Source organism: Malaya genurostris, chromosome 3 (assembly GCF_030247185.1).
Source record: "Malaya genurostris strain Urasoe2022 chromosome 3, Malgen_1.1, whole genome shotgun sequence".
NCBI lineage: Eukaryota > Metazoa > Arthropoda > Insecta > Diptera > Culicidae > Malaya > Malaya genurostris.
Window position 1 is genome coordinate 182,275,976 of NC_080572.1, and position 26,487 is coordinate 182,302,462.

At 36.8% G+C, this 26,487-nt stretch overlaps 1 protein-coding gene across 6 annotated transcripts in view; it reads right to left on the reverse strand.

The window, feature by feature from the left end:
- LOC131438746 (uncharacterized) overlaps nt 1–26,487 on the reverse strand; it is a 98,772-nt gene that overhangs the window by 43,797 nt on the left and 28,488 nt on the right. For 4 of the 6 annotated variants that reach the window (XM_058608983.1, XM_058608981.1, XM_058608980.1 and 1 more), the window contains exons 2-4: nt 7,043–7,199; nt 6,791–6,957; nt 6,408–6,443 (exon numbers count right to left, since the gene is read on the reverse strand). In XM_058608983.1, coding sequence (XP_058464966.1) covers nt 6,408–6,443; nt 6,791–6,957; nt 7,043–7,199 — 360 coding nt within the window. The remainder of the gene's footprint in view (nt 1–6,407; nt 6,444–6,790; nt 6,958–7,042; nt 7,200–26,487) is intronic. The other 2 variants (XM_058608982.1, XM_058608979.1) reach the window with 1 other exon arrangement.

Genomic DNA, 26,487 nt, shown 5'->3' on the forward strand with positions numbered 1-26,487 from the left:
GTGAATGCTCCTGTCATCGCCATTAGGACCATCCTTTGGAGATGATTTAGCTTTAACTGAACTGTCGCGACTTCTCCTTTCTGCCACCATACAAGACAACCATATGCTAAAATTGGTCTAACAATAGTTGTGTAGATCCAATGAATATATCTGGGTTTGAGTCCCCATGATTTTCCAAAAGCTCGTCTGCATTGGCCGAAAGCCATGCAAGCTCTTTTAATCCTGAAGTCAATGTGAGCAAACCAATTCAGTTTTGAGTCAAGAATAACCCCGACGTATTTAACTTGTTCGACCACAGTCACCTCTGAACCAAAGAACTGCAACGGAGGAGCTCCTGTGATTATCCTACGATGAGTGAAAAGCACCATTGATGTTTTGCCCGAATTTACAGATAATCCAACCTGACAACACCATTGCTCAACAGATCGCAGGGCTTGTTGCATTAAATCAAAGAGAGTGTTAATGCTTATACCGGTCATCAATATATGATAATCGTCGGCAAAACCATAAGTTGGAAATCCAAGGTTATTAAGTTTCGTTAACAAACCATCAGCGACTAGGTTCCATGAAAGTGGGGATAGTGCACCACCTTGAGGACACCCACAGACACTTAGCTTTCTAATCTCTGCTTGCCGAAGCGATGAACAAAGAAGTCGATTGCTAAGCATTGCCTGTATCCAATTTGTGATACTTGAAGTTATGCCATGACCACTGGCTGCTTCCAGAATTGAATTGAAAGACACGTTATCAAAGGCACCTTCAATATCTAGGAAAACTCCCAAGCAAGATTGCTTTTGTGAGAAAGCTTTTTCAATGTTGTACATCATGTAACAGGGTTGTAGTGGACTTTCCACGCTGGTAAGCATGATGCGTTCCATGTAGCGGATGCATGCCCAAACTAACATTCCTGATATAGTGATCGACTAAGCGTTCCACTGTTTTAAGAAGAAATGAGCTATGACAGATAGGCCTGAAACTCTTCGCTTCCGCATAAGTGTCGCGACCGCCTTTGGGAATAAATTTGACAATTATTTTGTGCCAAGCTCTTGGAATTTATCCTGTCGCAAAACTAAAAGTGAGTACTTTCTTCAAAACATGTTTGAAATGTTCATACTCTTTCTGCAGTAACACTGGGAAAACTCCATCTTTCCCAGGAGACTTGCACGGAGCAAAACTCTCAACTGCCCATTTGACCGATTCAATCGTCACAACGCTTCGAGCAAGGGCCCAAGAATCGTAACTACCTGAAAAAGTCTCGGGAAGAGCCGTCGGTGATGGATCCATACATCCTGGAAAGTGAGTGTTAAAAAGATCACCGTACATCACCTTCATCAGACAAGTGCTCACCATCTGAAGTTCAACTTGTTTGGGAAAAACCGGTTAAGTTTTTGTCCGGTTTTTGCATTCAAAGTTTTTCTGTCCGGTTCTTGCATGGCAAAGTCCATATCCGGTTTTTGCTCTCAATGTTTTTATCCGGTTTTTGCATTCAAAAAATACTTAAACGGGTTTTCCAAACTAAGTTGCACTCATTCGACTTTTGCATTCAGTCGTTCATTTGAGGGAAGAAAGTGTGTGCAGACTGTGCTGTAGCATAGTTTTGTATATTTCTATTGAATTTTTGGTGGCACGATAAGAGCGATAGTATTCGCGTTGACGGATTCTTCGGACGGTACTTTCGTTGGAATTGTAATTCAGGCCAATGACACCATCCAAGAGCTCGGTTTGCTCTACCTGGTGTTCTCTTAATTAAAATCTGGTTATTTTCGATAGATGGCGTTCGTTCGGTGTTTTGTGTTGCTATTGATTATACATAGATGACTTTCCATTTTGTTGTATCGATTTTCTTTCAGTTAGTTTTATTACGTGAACAAAAAAAGTTACTTAGAGCTACCATGCGCTTATGGAAGTCCATGGCGATCGTTTTCTAACACTTGACCTGTGAGTGTTTACAAATATCTGTTTAGAACAGCTGTTTACAACATTGTGCTGAGAACAGCATGTTCTCGATACATTTTTGACAGTTTGAAACTGAGGTATAGGTTATATTGAAAAACTCTGTTTTAATCAACAGAGTGGTGTGATGATACCTTACTCATAACACTCATGTTCTCACATATAACAATGTGGCATTCTTCGAAAAAAATTTCTTTGCTTCTTGCAAGAAAACTAAAATTAACTATCGCTACACGGAAAATTAAAACTACCTATTATGTGTTTTTTTTACTAAATTTTTAATTTCTTTTGAATCTTTTCTTTCATTCGCTCTTTCTATTGTTGTCAAAATACAAAGAACAGAACCACTCAACAGCGAGAGTTTCGTTCAATAAGCTAAAATTAAGTAAACCGTATAAACCTGAAATTCAGTCAATACGGCTCAACTGTAGAGTAAATAAAACTCATCTTTGAGTATTTTTTTGCATGTGCCTTACGGAAACTACCTACACGCTCTTTGAACATAACTCATGGTTTGAGTCGCGATTACTCAAATTCATAAACTGGAACGATATGTCAAAATTTGAGTATGGATTTGAGTAAAGTAAACTCGTTGCCATGAGTTTTCTCGCATTTATTCATACATTAGAGTAAGCGTTGAGTTTTTAAACATTTGAGTGAAAAAAATACTTCTTGCAGTTCAGAGCATTTTCACTCTCGGAATATTCTTATCGAAGTAAAGAATGCAAGAATACGTCGTTTCCCATTGCCGTTTTAAGATCTGGTTTTGAAAACATGAATCAACGTCAATCATCGATGTTTTGTGGTTTCAGTTATGCTTAGTGAAAAGCCCAACATAAGGATATCAAAATAATTCAATTTTGACTCCAAACCGTTCAAAAGGAAACGGGTTTGAATCACTATTTTGCGCATTCAAAAGAACGAAGAATAACTTCGTATATGAAAATAACGAAGAAAAATTTATGTTGAGAGCAAGGAACTCAAATTTTGAGTTGAACTTACTCAAATTTTGAACAAAATATTTTTTCTTATTTTGAGTAAAAATTACTCAAGTTTTGACAATTTCGTCCCTTAACTCAAAAATGAGTAGATAGGTGGTAACTCAAGTTCGGAGTACGTGCACTTTTTAATGAATTTGAGTGATGTGTCACTCAATTTTGAGTTATGTTCAATGAGAGTGTAGAGCCACTTCACCTATAATTAGGTTATTGAACGGAACCCCCAAATTGGGTGGAATGTACTTAAAATAAGTTTTTTTTGCGGTTCCGTGTAAAGTACAAATCTGTGTCCCATGCAGAGTTGCATTTGTTATTTTTTCAAAAATCTATCCCTGACTCAAAAATTTATCTGGATTTGTCTGTGTTTAATTATGTACAAGAAAATTTCGACCGGGCTTCATTTTCAGTGAGTAAAAAAAAGGTCTCACCACCTATCGTCTAGAGGTTAAAAAAGGTCTTGTGAGATCGGACAAAGATCTGGTTAGTTAGAGTGTCTGGCGAAGCGAGAAAAATCTGATATTTGCCAGATAAATCCGAAATATTGGCAACGCTGGTCCCATGTGAAACCTGTCATCGTAGGGCTCAAATGAGCAACGTAGCCTTGTTCGGCTGGTCTAAAATATTTGTAGCTCGGAATCCAAAGTTAAGGCAACGCACCACACTTCCGGTGAATCTAGCAACGGGTGAGCACGTTGAATCGTGTTAGTGCGGTGAAAATTCGAGTATTTCGCGAGAAAAAAAAAGAATTTTTATCCGTACTTTGGCGACTTGACGTAGCCACACAGCGAGGTTTTCGCTTGTAGTTCAGTGAAAAGAACGTCCATTGGACTATAAACGAAAATTAACTGGCAATATAGCCTAAGTTGCAGTGCCATCAATCGGCGTCATCTAAAGTGAGGTGACGCCAACCAGAAAGAAGAAAAAGAAGGAGAAGGAGAAGAAGAAGAAGAAGAAGAAGAAGGTAACGTATAAAGTCACAAGAATGTCTAAAACCTGATATTCAAGATCATTTACAAATACGAGAAATGTTTTCTGATTTTGTCCCGAGATATGACAAATGATTTGTGGAACTAGAGTTGCAATTTGTGTGGGCAACTGCACAATCGACATAAGGATATGAGGCAAGTAAGGAGTGTATCGAAAATAAGCTATTTACAAATTTTTCTTTCAAATTATGATAAAAAACGATATTTTATTCAAACTAAAAATTGATCCGTTAATGTACCAGGTTAAACTTAAGCAGAATAAAAACCGGATAAAATTTAACTTATTCCTTCACGAATTTTCGAAGTTTTGATCGAACGCTCTTCATCAAGTTCCGGACAAGTGTTGCATCGTATTTTTGGACGCTTGAGACCAAATTTTTTTGAACTACTGCATGTTCCCAGCTGCCTTACCAGTGTTCTTGAAGACCCTCTTCACGATTGCCCAGTAAAGTTCGATGGGTCGAAGCTGAGGGCAATTTGGTGGATTGATATTTTTTTCAATGAAATTTATACCCTTTTCCGCAAGCCAATTTAGAGTGGTTTTGGCATAGTGAGCCGATGCTAAATCCTGCCAAAACAGTGAAGGTGTACTATGCTTCTTATATAAAGGCAGCAATCTCTTCTGGAGACACTCAGATCGATAGATTTCTGCATTTATAGTTCCGGTAGTGTAAAAACTGGTTGACTTCAAACCACAGGAACATATTGCTTGCCATACCAGTACCTTTCGACCGAATTTCTCCACTTGAATCGACCTGTCCGCATCGCTCACATCCTCCCCAACGACGACAGTAAAGTATTGTGGACCTGAAAGGGTTTTTGAGTCCTCCTTTACATAAGTCTCATCGTCCATCAAAATGCATGCATCCGAACACTGTAGAAGACGCGAATACAATTTCCGCCCTTGTTGCTGCTCGCTTCTTCTGTTCTACACTTTGTTTCGAGATTTTCTGTTTCTTGTAGGTCTTCAGGTGATTTCGCCTCTTGATATGCTGGATCATTCCGACACTCGTTCCTGCTTTTTTGGCCAAATCACGTATTGACATTGATTTTTTCTTCAAGACTAGAGATACCACTTTCTGGACTAGTTTCGGGTTGGCAAAACCGGGTTTTCTGCCTCTTCCTGGTAGCTCATCCAACGAATAGTGTTCTCCAAACTTATTAATGATGGTTTTACCACTGGCATGATGAACTCCAAACCGCTTCGCCAATTTTCGCATAGTAATACCCTTCTCACTTATCAATGTGTCCAGAACCTTAATTTTCACTTCCTTTTCAATACGCGACATTTTGAAAACGCGGAATTTCAACCGCACAAACAAGTAAATATACGAAAGCTAACAGCCAAACACACAGCATGCTGTGATCTGAACATAAAAAAACATCACAAATACATGCGTACAACACGAATGTATTTGGATAGCTTATTTTCGATACACTCCTTATAACGTAATGGGTAAGTCGATGTCTTTCACGCAGTCCGCCTGGGTTTGATTCTCAATCCTGCACATAGGATCAGACAGTTTCTCTGATTTGAAAACGCTTTAAGGTTAAAATCTCTATAATCGAAACAACAACAACGACATAAGGATACCTTGAATAGTACTGTAAGACAAGTGTTATTTGATATGCTATGCTAGGACTTTTGAAAGCGATCCATAAATGCAACGCATATTCGAAAAAGAAAGGCCGTTCGCGTATATTTCACAAACAGCAAGTCATAACAAACGATTGAATTTGTACATATCTGTAACTGTAACTACTCGTGAAGCTATTTCAGTTATTATTTTTATACAGTAGTCTTTTGCCTATCTGTGCGTACAGCAAACAGTGCTATGAGGATCTTAAAAACGTTGAAAACTGGTTCAACTCACTGGCGGTGAACATCTATGCAGATGCGGTGAGAAAGGTTGGTGCAGCGGTACGAAAAATGCTTCAAAGTTACCGGAAATTATGTGGAAAAATAAAGCAGCTTTGAAGGAGAAAAAGTATGCTAATAAAATCTATTTTACATGATTATAATTTTTCTTATGACAAAACAGTTTACACTTTTTGAATAAGCCTCGCAGAAATGTTACAAAAAGCTTTCATGGTACAAGAAGCAAGGAAATGGTTACTGTTAGCATACAAAAAAACATGAACGCCAAGGGAAAAACGTCGACTCTTTGTTAAAGGTGGAATAGAAGACTTCAGTTATAAGATTAACCAAAACTGAATGAAGAATTATTACCAGAAGGAAACGTAACGGGAATACTGTCAATATTAATATAACTGGTCTGATTGAGAACGAAAATTTGAAATTTTGAACGAGGTCAGATACAGAATATATGGATACGGTTGTTGGAAACAAATAGAACAGTTGACACAGAACATAAAACGTAACGGTTCACAATTGTTTTGTTTATTCAGGTGTTCGGGTTTAGGGCATTCACTTTAAATTCACTGTTCGGGCAAAAGTTTGTACACTTACTGTTGTTTCCTGGTGGACAGTTTTCATGATTTATGCCTACGAGATATTTTTTTTGTTTGCAAACATTATCAACATTCATTCGCAATGTAACACACAGTGAATTGTGTGCAGAAGCGGTTTTATGCAAGTTAGGAAGAAAAGAGAAAGAACAATCAAAACATCATAAATTAAGAATATCGTGAATAGTGCTAGACAGAGCTATGTGATTTTGTTTTGTACAGATTAACCACAAATCGGTGAATGGTGAAATTCGATGGTTAGTTTCTCAAAACTACTGTCCGTGATTCAATGAATAAGATAAAAAAAATTGTATACATTACAAAGTGGCAAAGTGTAAAAGATGGATAACCCTGATAGACAAAGCAGGACTTCAATCAACTTACAAAAGAGAACGGCTACGTAGTCGGAGTCCTCGATGATCTTCGACAGAATCTTAGCGTTGACCTCCTCGATCCGGTCGGGTAGGTCCATAGCTTCGAGGGAAGTGAGGAAGTCTAGCACACCAGCCTCATCCATCAGGTCACCTTCGTAGATGATGGGTTCCTTTTCTCTGTTGGCATAAAAGAGGATACAAAAAAAAATCAATAAGTAAGTGTGCGCAACCGCTCCGGACCTGTTGAGGGAAGACAGATTACCTGAAGTAGGTGAGGGCGGGGAATTTCGTGATGCCATACTGTTTTGCTAGTCGTTTATCGTTGATTTTGACGAAATCGACACCGAACGAGTCGGTGTCATCGTCAATGTGCTCGAGTTCGGCTAATACTGTGTCGCATGTCGTACAACTGCGGGCATCTAGGATGATTGAAGAATAAATCACAAAAATAGGTTAAGCACGTTTCTAGACTGATCCCGTAAGACATTACAGCTGGTCAACCGAAACGGTAGAGAGCTAGTTGGTTTTGGTTTGTCATGTCATGTTTAACACTGGTTTTTGAGGTCGCGAAAGCGCTGAAATATTTGAAAAAATATTCACTAGCAAACCTGTGTTGAACCGCTCCCTGAGTACAGACGCTTTGGTTGATGCTTGAATCAAGGTAACTTGGGCTTTTCATAAGTGATCCGTTTTTAATTTTATGTATTTAGTAAGTTTTCTTTTATTTTATTCTAATTAAAACCTCCTGGAACTGAAATTTCCTAAAACCGGTCCTCTAACAGACAGAAAAAAGGTTTAAATCTTCCGGATTATTTTATAGTACTTCTACATAATGAAATTTACGCTTGGCGTGAATTCAAGTAAGCCGTAGTTTCTTCGGTGATGACACAATATTACACCTAATATGTAAGAATAAATTTTGCGTTTCTATCGATGTAAACTTCAGCTAAATCAACTGTGAAGTTAATGATGTGACTTATCTTTACATGCTTTGCAATGTGAATGTAAGTAAATCCCGAAGCTTGTGCATCTAAAGACTGTCCCAGAAAGTATGGACGTAACCAAAAACCGCTGCCATTAGCAATGGTTCAGAATCTGTCAATTTTTCATGGCTGCGTCCTGTTGTTTACACTCTTCTCTAACCACTTCTGCAATTGTTATTCGTTTTCATTACACAGAAAGAAATAATGAAATTTACACGAGATGTAAATCAATAGTAACATGAAATAGACATGGGTTGATCGAAATTTTGATTGAAACCCTTCATCGATGCAAAACTAAATTGAATTGCATTGAATTTTCAATGAATATAACTGTATCTTTCAATTACCGCTTATTTTGCGATTAAATTATATTGAAACGTACAGAATTGTAAAGTAATTTTATGTTTAATTACCTGCTCAAAATATGTGCATGAAAATAGATGTAAATTCACAAAATATTTTTATCTGTGTAGTTTGTTTCGAAATGCGTGGACTTGCAGCAGAACAACATCGACAAATTGTGTACAAATGGTGCACAGAACGCGGACTGTCACTGAGAAAGGTAGCAAAAATGGAAGGAATAAGTGATAAAGTCGTGCGAAATGCAATCAGGTAGTTGGGTGAGGATAACACCTTTGAGGATAAACCGAAAACAGGTGCTGCTAATCCTCAGTTGGATAAACGTATACTGAAGGTGTTCGAGCAAAAGAAGGAGGTTTCAGTTCGGGATGTGGCCAAAAAAGTGGGCACTTCGAAGTCAAATGTTCTTCGTGCTAAAGAACGTTTGAATCTTCGAACCTATAAGAAGCAGAAACAACCAAAACGTAGTCCGAAACAAGAAGCATCGATCAGGCCGAGGGTTCGAAAGCTGTACAATACGATTCTTGCTGGAAATTTGAACTGCATAATCATGGACGACGAAACCTTCTTGAAACTCGATTACAAGTCCTTGCCGGGACCACAGTATTATACGGTGCGAGAAGGGCAAGTGTTAAACCAGTCCGAGACATCGATTGAAGTCGAAAAATTTGGTAAGAAACTATGATCTGGCAAGCAATTTGTAGCTGCGGTAAGATTTCGAAACCCTTCATCACCACTGTTTCAATGAACAGCGAAATATACATCAAGGAATGGTTACAAAAACGACTTTTACCTATGATTCGAAGCCACAAGGATCCTGTTGTCTTCTGGCTAGATCTTGCTTCTTGCCACTACTCGAAATCAACGGTAGAATGGTATACTATCAAAAATGTCACTTTCGTCCCAAAAGACATGAATCCACCAAAATGCCCACAACTTCGACCAATTGAGGAATTTTGGGCATTAACGAAGGCACATCTTAGGAAACATGTCTCGGCAGCCGAAACGATTCAACAGTTCTAAAAAGATTGGAAAAAAGCTTCAAAACTTGTCGCCAAGAAGCCTGTACGGAATTTAATGAGGAATGTTCGCAAGAAGGTGCGCCAGCTAGTCTACAATAGCTAAGTAGCAAATGTTGAGAATAATATTCTGTTGTTGTAGTTCAATATTATCAGTATATCGAATAAAATTTGAATATCTAACACTTTTGAATTATTTACAGCGAAATCAAAGTGCGTCCATACTTTCTGCGACAGTCTTTATAAATATGTAAGTGTGTATAATTAACTCCATAAGCGACCAGCACACTTCGAAAAAAAAAACCTTGTAATTTTACATCTTATGAGATGCCAATAAATGGAGCGGCGCAGCTCACGCAAAGTTTGTAATATGATATTACACAAAAAGATGAACAATTTCATATCAGAATCATATACAGTGTTCAGTTAAGGCGATGTAATGTACTAAATACGTTGTTTCGGAGTAATGATGTGTGATTTATCTGCAATATTTCATGAAAACAGAAAATTATTGCGTTTGATGTTCAGTACGTCTAAATTTTTATCACATCTATTGATAATCATTGAACATTGAGATTGTTTAAATTCATTTTTTTTTGCTGTGTAGCGACAACGGCGTTTTGAATCGAGAATCATTAGGTTTTTTACTGTCACTGTTTTTTAACCTCAATCGGAGGAACACATTTTGACAGTTCGGCGGAGCTGTCTGTAAACAGATTTTTTTTTGTTTGTCTGTTGACAAACGGATGAGACCGTTCACAGTCCATGTCGCCTAAATGGAATTTAAAAACATTTGTTAACGATTCGATACGGTTCGTTTCAAAGATTTATTAAATAAAAGTGGCTAGTTGTGAAGTGTAAAGATGATTGTTAGAGATATGTTCCTCGATTTTGTTTAAGCTTTTTTGTAAACAGTACAGCTGAACTGTCAAAGATGAATTATTGTTCATTTGTGACGTCACGATAAAAAATCTAATTGGATCACAATCGACTGAACCCCAGAAGCACACATCTTCTTGGCTGATGAATGGTGGATATTTCATAAAGTCGCATTTGCTAGCCGAATGCAAATTACAGTCAGAATAAATAAAGTTCATTCTAATTCAACATTAAGGGGTAATTTACAATCACAGGAAAATGACAAGGGGAGGACGCTTAGAACTATGTGCCAATCACACATTAACACAATGCGTTGGCGCATTTATCAATATTGGCACTTTCGTTTTCATACAGTTGCACAATTGCGGCACACAAAGGGCTCAGTTTTGACAAGTAGCTGTTCATGGGGCACAGCGTGGCACACTTTGACTCACAGTATATAACGTGTTTTTTAGAGGCACAATATAGTTTGTGTTAAGCGACTCTCCCCTTGGAAAATAATCATTGTTGCAAAACGCAAAAGCAGTTTTCTTTGCTGTCATTCAAAAGACAAACGTCAGTTTGTGTGGTATATTTTTCTAACTAAACTGACGTTTTTCTCTTGCAGATTCTTCAAGCAGTAGTGGAGAAAACTGATTTTGCGTTTATCAACAATAGATGTTTTTCTAAGATTGTAGGCAGAACCTTGAGTCATTGCAAATGGAATTTTCCGTCATTTGAAAAATTAGGTCATAATGAATTGCATCGTATCATAATGTTTCTGTGTAAAACAAAGCAACCTTGGGACACGTACTGAAAATCAATTCATTGAGCTTGCTAAATCATGAAATAGGTCGTTCAACCAAAAATAAACTCAAGATCCGACATTGTCTCAAGGGGACCACATGCAAGGATAAGAAAAACAGTTTTTATAAATCATAAAAAAAGCCAAATGACGGACGCATTAAGTACGAGTCCGAGCAGGCCCGTACCCAGGATTTCGTTTCGGGAGGGGCCCAAAGATAAAAAAATAATGCTACTGAAGATTGTTGATGTACCTAAGGGCATGTTCAGGAGTGTTCTAGTTCTAGATGCATAATTTATGTCAGTTTTAAAATTTAAATCTATAGAAATTTTAACAAAATGAACTGGCAGCCCCAGCAGCGTTTTATCTGTGTTTCAAATATACAAAAAATAGAACGGCAATGTATACCAGTTTTAAATTTGACAGTAGAACTGGTCGAATAAATTAAACTAAAACGGATTGCTGGGGATACGTTTGTTTCAGTTTCATTTACATTATAGACCACCCATATGAATCTTGCAGCTGCTGAATTTGCTCTAATTCTCTGTGTTCTTTTTACGGGTGTTTTTAACGGACACTTTAAACTTTTCACTAGAACTGTTATTGTACTACATTTCTTTACGTTTACTGTCCTGTTATTTCTGTAACACATGTCTGAGACCTTCTAAAATTATATATCTGTTTTTAATTTCGGGAGGGGCCAGACCCCCTCGGGCCCCCCTCTGGATACGTGACTGAGTCCGATGCTGGTTTAAAAGAAAGTCATCTTCGGATTCATCTACTATCGTACTCTGATTCATCTAAGTGATATATTAAAATGAACAAAATACTTGTTTCAAATGCGAGTTACCTTCGGTAGAATGTTATATTTTTGTGCGACATTTATACATACAAGCATAAATTATTTGAATCAATCATTATTTAATGCATTTTATAGGTTCACGCACTTCTCTACATAACATAAAAAAAGATTCATGTCAATTGGTTCCAATTAGTGGCGTAATGATATCTTATTCATATAACTCATATTTTCCTAAATATTACTAATAGGTTTTTGAAAAAACCTTTGCCTTAAATCTTGAATAAGTACAAGAAACTTTCTTTGGACATAACCTAATACTTAACATTTAACTCTGTTACTCAGGAACAGAAAGTCTGATCGGAGCAAAATTCAATAGAAATCTACGAGATCTTCTGTTCGTAAGTTTGGAGTATATGATCACTTTTTTCGGTACTTCCTAAACTTGGAATGAAAATCCGGTATACCCAAAATCAATGTATTTGGTCACCAACTAACTGAAACTGCGCAACTGAACAGTTACACGGTCAGTTGAATGTATTTTACTCGATTTTTAGTGTCATGTTTAGGAATACTCTCTTGGAATTTTTATACTTATTTAGTCTGTAATTCCAGAGCCGGAAGTCGCATCTGAATAAAATTCGAAAGAATACAATGGGGTTGTAAGACCTTTCATTTTACCCTAGGCTTGTGACAATGGGACGAGTGGTCTCTGAAAAAATTGTGTTCAGTTTTTTCACTTTTTACTCATATTACCCCATTTCCACTGAACCGGAACTTTTATCCGGAAGAAATTCAGTAGCAGGAAATGGAACCAAGAAATCTCAATCTTAATAATTTGAATGTAATTTTGTGGAAATCGGTCCAGCCATCTCAGACACACACATACACATACATCTTGCGTACTCGACGAACTGAGTCGAATGGTATATGACATATGCCTCGGTTCAAAAGTCGGTTTGCATAGCCTTTCATATGAGAAAAGCAGAAATCGATTTTTGACAGAGTGCCTCCTTTAAAGAAGGATTGGGTAATGAATTCATTCATACTCGATTGGTTTTGAAGGCTCGATCGACTCGATTGACATTAACGTTATAATTGTCATTAAATTTTTGCTCTCTTTATAAGTCGGATAGGGTAAAAGTTGGCCGACTTATACCATTTTATTACACTCCAGGAAGAGCAATGGACGATGCTAACCATGGTAGGCCTTTTTATTGGTTCCCAGCAAATTTCAACAAGTTTATGTTAAAAATTTTCGAAGAACTGGTCACTTAGCCTTGGTATTACATTCCTGTAGCGGAATTTGACCTTCTGTTTCAACAGACTTCGCAGCCGATTCAGAGTGTACAGAACCATTGTATGGCTGGTGCTACGATTCTACTGACACTACGAATCCTTCCAGGTCGGGGCTCGAACATACGACAACTGGTTTGTAAGACCAGCGCCCTATGCATTGAACCGCCAACCCGGGACAAGAACTGGTCACTTACTATTACTATATTTATCCGAACAACTTATATATAAATGTGAATATTTTGTTGAACCAAAAATTGGCACAAAACGTGCGAGATCCAAGAAAATGAGGAAAAAGAATTCACAATTCAGTTTTATTTTTCTCACTAGATTCTGACAGATTTTCGAATCAAACAATTGGTGGTGATATTTAGCCCGCATTTATTTTCAGTAAACTCGAACATCGGACGCATCGTGCACAAAAGCTTTTGATTGCGTTTCGAACAAGATTAAAGCTTACATTGTTTATCACTAGAAAAAAAAAGTGTGAGTAGATACCAAAGCAAGAAGCACGGCGACGGGGACGGGTATAGCGCTGGGTTCGATTTCTAACCCCGAAAAAAGGGTCAGAGTTTTGCTGGTGCGAAGCGGCAAATGACCTTAAGGTTGAAGCTTCCACGAACGAAACAAAAACAAAGTGACCGAAGTCACGATGTCGGGGTGACGTCGGTTCTGTGATGCTTTGTTTGGTTCGAGTTCAAAGTGATAACAAAGATTAATTCAAGATTACAATGTACCATACGATCCATTGACAAATGTTGGGTCAGTAATCGTAAGTAGGCTTAGTAATAGTGTAACTTCATTGATGCTTCGTTAAAAAGCGTCTTCAAGCTCCTGCAAAATGACATGGAAACAATACAAGTTAGAAAGGCAGTTTAAATTTTAACAGTTTAAAACCTAAAAGTTTTTGTCCTTATTGAATTAATCGTGTTGTGTTTGCAAGCTGACTTTATTGCAATTAGAGTACACTATGTTGCATTCGACCTCAACAAGCATCATCCTAATGTTTGGTTTTTGATATTTGCTCCTCGGTTGTGGAAATTACATCCATGCAAGAGCAGCGTCCCTTCAAAATTTAGCTTGTGTGTCGCGAAAATCCAAACTACTAGCATAAATAAAATAAACCTAGATTTCCCAGTGTTACAGTAATGTAGTTGAGCAACCCGTGGCACCAAAAGCGCCGTCTGGTGTAAAATGGTCCTAAAATGCATGTATAAAGTTGCCTGCGCATTTAATACAACCACCGTAGCTAATGGAAAAAAGTACAACCGTTTCTCACTAAAAGCGCTGTTAGTGTCTTCGTACAATGGTAAATCTATGTTTATTTGATTTATGCTACTAGCAAGTAAAGTTGTCTAAATGGATGAATGTTAGCTGTTTCTAATATAAAACGTGCTTAATCCACCTAACAGTGAGATGATACCTTTTTTTTATCCATCCACATGTGTTTTTCGCGTGAATATTCTTCGATGTTTTTAGATTTCATGACCGTCGTTTTAAATGACATTTTGAAATTTCAATCACTCATTACCTTGTAATTTTGGAACTGCAAGACGAATCGAAGATAGACATTGTATGAAACCATAAAATTATTCCTTTCAATCTAAGCGTGTGGCAATTGAAAACGCATTCCATAAGAGTTCCTCTTAAAGTTTTTGTCATTATTTATGATACTTCCAGAAACGGTATTCAGAGACCAGCATAAAACAATATGTCCATGAATTAGTATGACGAAAAAATAGTTTTGAGTTAAAATTTGAAGATTTTTTGGGTATCGTCATCTTTTATGACGGTTTGAATTTTAAAAACTCATCACCCTGTAATTTCAAAATTGGAAGTCGGAATCGGATAAAGTTCACCAATTTTGTATGAGACCATAAGTTTATTTTTATTTGAATTTTTGTTTGTTAACTTCATATTGGCCTTCTTTTAGTTTATCTATTCCAGATATTTTCGGGAACGTAATTCGGGAATCGGTGTAGCCGAAGTCAGTTAAATTCGTCTAATGGATTGTTAACCATTTCAACAGATTTGAAATTTTTGAGAATCAATGTAGCCATCTTAGAGAAATCGTAGTGCGTTCCACATAAAATTGTTGAGTACCTTCCGGGATCGAAAACGGAATACCGATAAAACGAAAATAAGTTTATTTAATCGTCGACTATCAAAACCTATGAATCCAATAAATTTATGTGATTTTTTTACACTAATCACCCTGTAGCTCCTGAAATAAATAAATAAGTAAGTAAATAAATAAATAAATAAATAAATAAATAAATAAAGAAATAAATAGAGAAGTAAATAAATAAATAAATAAATAAATTAATAAATATATATGAAATTGTTTTGAATTTGAAAATACTGTCATCTTTGTAATACATAAGTTATGTTCGAATGATCATGTTGCCAAAAACGAACCGTGTTAAAAACGAAACGTCGTGGAAAAGGGTGCTTCTTAAGCTGCTAAACAACAATAGCATAAAATTGTATTGAAAATCGTGTTTCACTTTGCTCTGAAACATCGCTTCATCATCAAGCGCGTAAAAATCCTACTACTGGAATAAGGCGAAAAGTCGCTTACACAGTAATATCGATATCTTCGTTAAAAATGGACGGATTCTTACATTCTATGGCTTGTTGGATAGCTATTATCGTGCGGAATCTAAGTCTAAAATAATATTCTGTTTTCAAGGTGAATTGTGACAGATATTGTCAAAAAACAATGAAAATTTTGACATAAAACTTCTTATAACTCAAAAAGTAAACATTCGATCTACAAACCATTCAATAGCGTTGCACAGTGGTTCAAAAGCGCTATTTCACGCTCTTAATTGATAACTCATAGGATCGTGGTGTTTGAGGTACAGTATCTTCAGCAAAGTTACTCAGTATGATAGGCGCCATCTTTTGGAAAATTTTATTTATGCGATTAATCCCTCTAAAAGTGAGATAAACATTTTATTTTAGCTCAGGGCCCACATAGGGGCTAAGTTACTTCGACAAAGTTGTGCAGAAAGTTATTTCAAACAAGTTTGCTGAAAATAGTATTCCCGTTATTTGAGTGTAATTCAAGATATAATGTATTTTCTGGAAAGGGTATCCAAAAACCAGTTTTTGTAAGAAAACATATATATTTTCAATTTATATGAGTTTTTCATGTTATACAAAGTTTTTCATCTTTAAAAACTACAACAACTTTCTCGAACATACTATGTTGCTATCATTTCAGTTTAATTTCAGAGCAATTTTTCATGATTTTTTAAATAAAATTCTAACTTGTCTATTATCAAAAGGCGCAGGAAGGTGCAGATGAGACTACTTACATATTGAACTACTTCAAAAGAGCCTTCATACCGTGGTTGAGTTACTCGTCCGCGATCGTCTGCAGGAGAGATATGTTCTTTTCAAATATCTTTGTCCTTAACATTTTCAATGATAAGGTTCATTGTATTTCAGATCAGATTTCAGTATATATTCGATACCATGGAAACTCTTACAATAAAAGGTTTTTATGGACATCGAAGTCTACAAATAGAAAAGTTTAGTAATAATTACAGACGGTTTTTTGAAAGTAACTGTCCGACGTTTTTTAAAAGTGAGATAAGAATACATGAAAAATTGCTCTATTTCATTAAACTGAAATGATAGCACTATGCTGCTGTTGTGTTGTGTAGTTTTTAAAGATGAAAAACTTTGTATAACATGCAAAACTCATATAAATTGAAAATATATATGTTTTCTTACAACAACTGGTTTTTGGATACCCTTTCCAGAAAATACATTATATCTTGAATTACACTCAAGTTAAGGGAATACTACCTTCAGCAAACTTGTTTGAAATAACTTTCTGCACTACTTTGTCGAAGTAACTTAGCCCCTATGTTGGCCCTGAGCTAAAATAAAATGTTTATCTCACTGTTAGGGGGATTAATCACATAAATAAAATTTTCCAAAAGATGGCGTCGTCATTCTGAGTAACTTTGCTGATGATACTGTACCTCAAAAACCACAATCCTATGAGTTATCAATTAAGAGCGTGAAATAGCGCTTTTGAACCACTGTGTGTTGGGGTGACTGTGAGACCTTCCATTTGCGACTAGTTTGATCAAAATCGGTCCAGTCATCTCTGAGATCTCGACCTCTTAGATGACAATACACGTAATTCCGAATTCCGGTGTAAAATATTGAACACACTTTACCCTATAACTCCGGAACCGGAAGTCTGATCCGGATGAAATTCAGGAATTCCGTATGGAACCGGAAGACCTTTTATTCTAATCTAAGTTTGTGGAAATCGGTCAAACCATCGCTGAGAAAACCTGGTGAGATTGTTTGACACATACACATACACACACACATACATACACACACAGACATTGCTCAGCTCGATAAACTGAGTCGAATGGTATATGACACTTGGCCCTCCGGGCCAATTTTCACTAGTCGGTTTTTCAAGTGATTGCATAATCTTTCTATATGAGAAAGGCAAAAGGTAATAAAACTAATTAAAGTTCGTTTGTCGACTGCTAGTTAGTCCAGAATGGGAGTGAATCGAAAGCCGGTTGTCGAAAAGTTTTCGAAAAGAGTGACCATCTTTTACAAGCGGATTCCCAACTTTAGCATCCAGGAAATGTCGTTTACGACTGTGTATCGAACTACAAAGCTAGCCGGTTTGTCGACTGTGTTGACTCTGAATCGTACGATAAGCAAATCAAGTCGGTCGTTGACAGAAGAAGCTGATAAAGTGCAGGGTGATGAAGTGTACATCAAGATTTTCAGATTTATACAGCAATATTCTACAGTTACTGGAAGAGAGATTTGAGATGTTGAAGTTCGCAAAAATAAAAATTTCGATTTGTTATAATAGCTTGAGGAGCGACTTTTAAATCGCATCAATAGTTGCGATTCATTACTAAAATTTCATGCAGACTGACGATCGATAAAAACCTCGCAAATGATGATATCTAGCAAATATAAAATTGATGCAATATTCCCAGATCACTTTCTTGCTAACCAGATATTTATTTTCAAAATTTTAGATTTTTCTTCGACTTGGATTGACTAATTCCAAATACTTTTATGTTAGTTATGACGTAAAGTCACAGACTACCAGACAGGGCACTCAAATTGATTTTTTTAATCTTTTCAAAGGTCATTTCGAATATTCCTTTAGTTGGAAAGTACTCGCATATGTCATGATGGCGCCACTTCACCTTATCAAAAACATCCAGTCTGTCATCTAGATAGTGTTTTTTTCAATTACCAACAGAGTTGCCATTAATACATAACTATCTGTAATGTACTGATTTGTATCTGTCCATGCGGATTTCATGCAGGATAAAGATTTACTACATATTGCCAAAACTAAATACATAATTGTGCCTACTTCTCATCCTCCAACGCAATACAAAATCGAACCCATATTTTGTTACGATATTTACTAGCTTCTGGCCTGCCACTACTTAATTTCGGATGAAAATAACGAACACAATCAAAAATAGCCTAGATGACTGCAAGTTCATTTTGCATCGGGCTCGAAAAGCCACATGTACCACAAACCAATAATCGGTTTCAATTGAGAAATCATTACTTCTGAACAACGTTATGAAGAATAAATTGTTGCCGTTAAATGTATTATCACCGTAATCCCATAATTTGTTGCGACAATTCATTTTCAAATATTATACAAAGCCTGATGAAATCAGGCATCCCTGCAAGCAGCTAATCTGTGTTGACAAACGGGTGGGAAACAAACTACGATAGGGTGTACGATAGGAAATAGTTCGCGCAGGTCAATATAGGTGGAACTGGTGCCTTACGAACATTTATTTTCAGAAGAATTTACTCATAGTATCATGTCTGTTAGTCTGTCGTAAAGTAGCCTGACAGATAGATAATGCCACTAGTTGAAAATCCCTGTTGTGTTCAATCAATTTAATGATATTCGGTTCAGTAGTAGTAAGTCAAAATGTTCGCCCGTCTTCCAGTAACTCGAGCAATTACATCGATTTTTCATACTGCACATGTTGGTGATGACAGGTGAGCTTGATGTTGGAATAAATACTAAAATATTTGACAGTTGCCAAATACTAAACAAATGAGTGTATTGATTCAAAAAACAAATGAAAACAAATGATATGCTTTTGATCCGGATTTGGCGACCTGAGCTCAAACAAAAATATCCTTCAATTTCAATTTTAAAACATAAGAAAAAAAAACGCTCATATTCACACGTCATTTGGCTGTCAGCAGTAATGCAGGCTGACAGCCATGTTTCCCTCAGAACCAATGGGACGTGTTCCTAGTAGACACTGTTATCCCAATTGAATTGTATGTCTGGCAGCGGTGAGGCAGCCAAATATTATTACCAAAAATTTGGGAACTGCCTAATATTAAATCAATGAAGTATTTAGACGATGAATTAACTATTTTTCCGATCCGAAATCAAACGGTTGTTAAACATCCACGAAAAAAATAAAACGAAATAGAACATAAGAAATCCAGGAAGAGCCAATTAGTGGAACACGTTCAGAGAATGACGCAAATTCTGTCTCTTCTTCTTAATGGAATAGATTTCTGCTTGGTTCACGGCCCTAGTCTTATGATCCTTTTAGTTGTTTTTTCTCAGTGCACGTTTGGGGTTAAATGTGTGCGCCACCACCGCTGACAGTTTTGGTACGCCGCTGTTTAGAAAATACTACCTTATTTGCAAAAGACGAAGCCGCCAATTGACCCGTACAAGATAATTGCATGGCCAGTACAAAATTAATCCTTCCAGGTTGAGGGTCAAACAATGTATGCTCATCACACGCTTCCACCAAAATTCGATAACTTTCTACTTATTAAAATAATAAAGAAGAAATCCCCGCAAATGCACTTTATTCGCCACTAAATTCAACATTCCCGTAGTAAAATTAATTATTATTGTTTGCACTTTAGCTAAATGACAGATAACATACTGATACTGAAAATGTGGCATTCCAATGCATGTTTGTAAAGATAAGTCACTGGAATAAAAATCAAGTTAAGCCATCTGTTAGAAAACGGCACGAGCTTATTTACACACCTATTAGTATTTTGACTGTGTTTTTGTTTCATTGATTCTCTAAGTAGCATCACTCGACGTTGGACTGAGAAAGATGTCGTTTCGAACTATCATTATAACAGACGAAGTATTGTATGTTTGTATTCAATCGGTTGTCCTAGAGCTATTGTAAAAACAGGACACAAATAACCACTAGCTTCACGAAATTGACTAACATTAAATAATCGTTTTGTGTAAGTATTGGCTTCGTTTCACGTTATGTTGTGCGAAGAAGTAAATGAATTACTTTCAAACAATCAAATGCTTAGTATCAGCTTCATATTCGCATTTCATTACCATATAGAGAATCAGCATGTTTAGAAAAGTGTTATTTCCCAAATTTCTGATTTTGACTTTAAAATTTACTTGCTTTTCACTTGGTTTCTATATGGGGCAGAATGACAATTGAAACTACGAAACTTCCCTTATTTTATGATTCTATATAAGTACTCCCAATGTAGTAATAACGACAGTCACTCTATGTCTGCATGATTCTGTACAAAATGCGTTTATTTACCCTCTTTTCGTTCGGCGGCAAAAGTAGTTCAAGGTCACACATTCTGGCGCTGAAGGGAAAGATTCCTCCGATATGTTTCAGACAAAATTATTTATAAATGGGACTCCTCACAAGGAAACGTGTTAGTCACGAGCTTGTGAGTTCGCCTCGTGTGCTCAACGGACCGTGCGCGATTTGGCTTCTGTACTAATTTATGATCTGATTTCAAGTTGCATCTGCATCTGCATCCCCCGTGTCGGTGTTCTGCTTAAACGTGTAAAGATATGTGTTTACTTTCGAGCTAGTGAAAGGTATTACGATGCTCTGCATGATGAAGGTTCAAAATAGCTCAGCGTTCGGTACTATATGGGATAAATTTCTAAACCAGACTCTTGATGTTCTCTTCTCTCATTTTTGCTGGTTTTATTTTTACCATAACACGAACACAGTCCTAACTATACCATAATTGTTTCTAGAGGTAAATCGGGTTAACGCTATCGAAATACTTCTCATGTCAAAAGTCTTTGTTGATTACTTTTTGGAGCTAAATTTACGATTTTTGTTGACTTGGCAAATGATAGCATTTTCTTAAACAACTTAAATAGTATTAGTTTTCGGTGATAAGTTTTCCACCAATTAATTGCGAACATAATTGATGAATGATTTGTAGCTTGACACTGTCTCAATTAACGATCAAATCGGAAACAAACAAGGCTTCCAGTAGAGAATTTTATGTGTTACCTGCGGCTTGTTATAGAATATCCAGGGTTTGTATAGCAGAAAAAATTCTGCAGACTTTTACCAGGAAATAATTGGTTTTCCCCATAGATTGAACATTTTGGCTCTAGTCGTGGCTACCGTTTTCAGTCACAAACAGAATGGGGACGAACATACACAGCTCGAAAAAATCTTGTGATTTTACATCTTTTAAAATACACATAACTGGAGCGTCATATTTCACACAAATTTATATTCAAGGACATGTAAAATTGTCTGATTCGAAAATTACATGGCTTGAATTCGAATGAAATAAAAAAAAGAGCAGCAGCGTGACTTAAACCGAGAAACATTAGAACACAAGCACATCGGTTACTCGACTGAACCACAGTGCTCATATCTGTTCATTGAATAATTGATACATATAAATTCATACAGCGGCACTGGTTAACCGAGAGCTAATCACACTCGGAGCGTGTAAAATTTTGTGCGAGTCGAATTTACGTTATTTAGAAATTTAAGAAGTTGTGAATTGTATCGTTTGTAGAATTCTGTCACCCGCAAAATTCATAATTTTTTTCTGTGTAGAACTACCTGAGCTAGATTTCTTGCTCCGGACATAGGCTCATAACGTTTTTCTGTTTGAGAGGTGAATGATAAAGTTAAAAAATTTGGCGAATGATCTTTAGGTTAAAGATTTCGCTCTTCAAACTACAACTACAAAAAGCCCTGTCAAATCATGTACTTTTAGTTGAACTCATTTGGTATAGAAATGATTGTCGTTCTTGTCACGTTGAACACGGCGTTTTGATCTTTTTAGGCACAACTCGGATTAAAAGGTTCGGAGTTTTCGTAACATTCCGCTGGTATTTGAAGTTGTCGTTTCGCTTGACGACAGATCCTGGTTTCCGATCAGCACTGAACTGATTCCGGGAGCGTTCCAAAACGCTACTTACTGTCGACCGAGTGACTCTGAGTGATTTTGCTATAAGTTTTTTTTATATTGTCACAGCTAACCTCAATGTTTTATCTATTCAGTAAGATTGTTTTCATCCTGATCAGGCAATTAAGTTGAACATTAATTAAACATAAGGGAGAGTCCATATGAACAATGCTACTGAACTGCGGTTCTTTGACGAAGCGTATTAAGGCAATTTATTTGAATTTTTCATTTTATGCAAAGTAAGCTATTTTTTCATCTTTCTTTCATCAAAAATTATTTGATTAATTCAAAAGAAAAATAAATAACCTCATGAATAAATTTTTGGCTCCAAGATTTATCATTAAATAGGCAGAATGTTGCACGTTTGCTAGGTTCAGTGAGTGCTAATCCATGAACGGAGGCACATCGAGTGTGCAGGCCTCCATTTACATCAAGACAGTGGAACTACACCCGGCATTATTGAACTGATGCTTCAGTCAATGACAAATATTAGGCTGCGTTCTTCAAGCCTAAACGCAAAATAAACAACAACTAGATATTCTGTGAGCATATCTGCTGTTGGACTTTCGCTTCAAACAAGAGAGATTGCGTCATCTAGCTGCTGGTCGTTGCATTGATGAAAAAGAAAACGAAAAGTGGACAACGATGGGAAATATTAAACAGAACCAGCCGTTCTAATGGCTCTTAATGTTATCTAATGAACTATTAAGATTACTTATTTGCGAATCAAAGGTAAAAATCATCAGCTTAGTGCTAATCTAGAATAATTCGTTTTGCTTTGAGTATTTTTCGCTACTACGAAATTCGCATCAAACGAGCAAAAATAAAGCTAGCATTTGATTCGCGTTCGAGACAAATGTTCGAAAAGTGTTTTATATCGTAGTAAATTCTATAATTCGGCTCTTCTGAAAGCCGGGAATAAATCCCGTACAGCATTTTGATAGTTTCCTTTAGTCAAATATTAAAATGTATGAAATATTGAAATACGTTACCGTTGACACCTGAACGATGAAACGGGTCCACATTCATGACAGATATATTAAACTTTTTTTTTGGTAAAGCTTGTTTTTCTTTTGATGATTGACAACTTTGTTCTATTTTTATATTTTTCGTTTTAAAGTTGATTTAAGGCTCAATAAAAAATTTGTTAATAGGTTAAGTGATAAATTTTGTAAATTTTCTAATCCTACTAACACCTAGTCTATAAGCCCTAACTAACAACTAACTCGTCAAGAAACTATCGGTGTGTTTTTCGCCGGCTGTCATCAAGCGAAAGATTGTGGCAACACATCACCACTGATTCTGAAAGAGAGGAACAGAGAGAGAGTGAGAAAGAGAAAGGGGATAGAAGAGGTGAACAGTGAAGAGAAATATAGTAGAGAGATCAGAAAAGACTGCCTTTGAGGTCCCTCTCAGCAGGCCGTTCAATTTTGTTGATTTTTAAGCGCTTGTTGAACGATATATTGCACGAAATATTCGTTCAATTTGCTGGAATGGTTTGTTGTTGTTTTTTCTCTTGCAAAACTAGTGTGAAAATTAAGTGTTACCTTTCCATAGAAAGAAAATTTGTTGTTATTCTACGTGAAGTAGAAGTATTGTGCAGGTATGTATTGTTAGTTTAAACAAATAAGTGGAAAAAACTTCAGAAATTCTGCAGTAAAACTAGTCCAACGGGGCTCCAATTCCTCATGTTCAAAATGGCTCAACAATGGACCTCTGTCTGCCGGGTTTGTTGAACGAAAAAAAATGGCATTCGGTTCAACGGTCTGTTTCAAAATCGGCAAACGAAGGTCCCGTGTTGGCCTCCCGTTGAACGATTGATTGGACTTTCATTGGACCAATGATCCAACGTATTGGACCAATGAAGGACCACCGTTGAACGTTTTTTTCTAAGTGGGGTCGGACGTGGAAGCTCGTGACTCCGACCAAGTAGAGAATACCGTCTACAAGACATCTTATCCAGAGTGGAATTCCTACACGCGACGTGGTGCTTCTCAACCGGAACTTGATCGAAGCTGTGCGAGTGTCGAAGTATACCTCGGTAGAAATCGAACCGGACAGACGACCGGAAAAGTCTCAGGACTTCTCGTCACCACGTGGACTGTTTCAACGGCATAAGTCTGACCGACGAGACTTTCGCCATTGTCGTGTCACACTCTAGCGACAAGTAAGGGAACGGACGCTTTAGTGGTTTGGGTTTGGGGAGGACTGGTCGAGCCTGGCTTCCGCTCTTTATAATCTGGACCAATGAGTTTCCCTTGTGCTTGCGAGCGCCGTAGGTAGAGCCACAGTTACGACCATACTCGGAACCAGCTGGAATCCTGGTAGAGCTCTATCTGCACTGTAATGTTCCTGTACGATATCCTCTCTCTCACCGGAGTGTTCCTGAAGCAAGGTATCGACCATGTAAGCGCAATAGTCTTAAATATAAGTGTTACAATGTATTGCATTTGTTTTGTATAACTATTTTTCCAATTAGCCTTGTTTATGTCTTGCATGTCGATCTTTTCTTTCGCGATAAGTAAGTCTGGTAAGTCTAAGGTTGTGAGTCCTCCTTGAGCAACAGCGAAAATCCGACCCTGATGAAATAAGAACCCGATTGAGCTAGTCAAAAGTTACAAATATATGAGCGATTGTAAAGCTTGTGTAACAAAATAATCTTTTCCAGAACTCCAAAGTCACGAACGGCCCTTTTCAGGACTCCAAAAGTAACGTAAAGAACTTATTTAGAAAACTGTCTTGAACTACTGCTCTAATTCCTAGAATACAAACGCAATCTTCCGAAACCGAATGGTCTTTTTCAGGACTACAAAATCTTAAACGGTCTAACGATACCAAATTAGTTAATATCTATACACCTCTCGAATGCAGCCTCACGTCAATCTCGCGGCTATGTTTCTGACATTACCTACTCCAAATGTTTTTTTTTTCAGTTTTGCAGCGAATAATGAAATTGAGTATTCATAGATTTCATAACAATTCGAATGTTTCAAAAGAAGTTCAAAAAGAAAAGATCTTAGAATGCACAATCAGGTAACTTGGGCAACAGAACAATGAGCAGTGCGCCGTAAAAAACGAAAGAAACGGCTCTGTAAGTAACGTAAGTTCTCAAAATCAGTGAAAAAAACGTGCCTAATCCACCTAGCAGTGAGATGATACCTTTTTTTTATCCATTCGCATGTGTTTTTTGCATACATATTCTTCGGTATTTGTTTCATGACATTATTCTAATGTCCGTCGCTTTAAGTGGTAATTTGATATTTTAATCACACATTACTCTGTTATGTTGAAACTGCAAATCGAATCTAATTTGAATCTAAAAGTGTAACAATCGATTAAACATGCCATGATATTTCGAAGAAATTTCCACTTTAGAGTTTAGGGTAATTTAAGGTACTTCCAGAGCCAGGCCCGTACCCAGGATTTCGTTTCGGGAGGGGCCCACAAATACGAAATAATGCGTCTAAGTGATGATTATTGTGCCTTTAGTATTTTTTGTTTTATTTTTCATTGAAGAAGGATCTTTATCTATCTATCTTTTATCTATGTGTCAAAGGGAAGGGATCGATTTTTACATTTCTTCTAGTCCTAGTCCCATTGTTCGGATTAGACTTCTAGTTTCGGGAAAGCTGAGTGATGAGTATTAAAACCTTCAATTTCAATGGTGTGTTCTTATAAGCCACGATGTAAGAAGGAAAAAATATTTCGAAACTATTTAGTAAGCTCTTCTAGTTTTGCCAAATTTGTTGGTTTCTCCGAACAGATGGTCAAGCCGATTTTAACAAATTTATATTCAAATGAAGTGCCTTATAATCCCACGTGATCCTATTTAATTTCATCAAGTCAACTTCCGTGTCTGGATCAGAGATGCCTGCAGATTTGTTTGTAAATCAGCAGCTTTATAAAATAAGCTGTAGACATGTTTCAGTTGCAGACTTTTGAAAACCACGTTTTTAGAAGACGTTTCGAAAAATTTACCGATTTTTTAAATTGCCGCGATTTTATTTTTGTTCGCTATACCAATTCCGTGCTTCATTCTTTGAAGAAAATTTGGAGTTCGCGGACTTTTTTTCGAGTTTAAATTTTTGAATATATTTTAAATTTTACAGGGTGATGAGTATAAAATTTAAAAATAAAGAAAAATTTTCTTAGTAGCATTCAAAAACTCCAAAACGGAACTCACATAAATTTCTCAGAGCGCACACCGATTTTCAATCGCTCCAATAATTCACACTTATACATATATTACCGAAATTGGTAATGTCCTGTTCTCTGGCGTATAATAATGGAGTAAGTCAACGGTAACCAACCGACACCATCATCATCAGCATAGACGAACATGCTTCT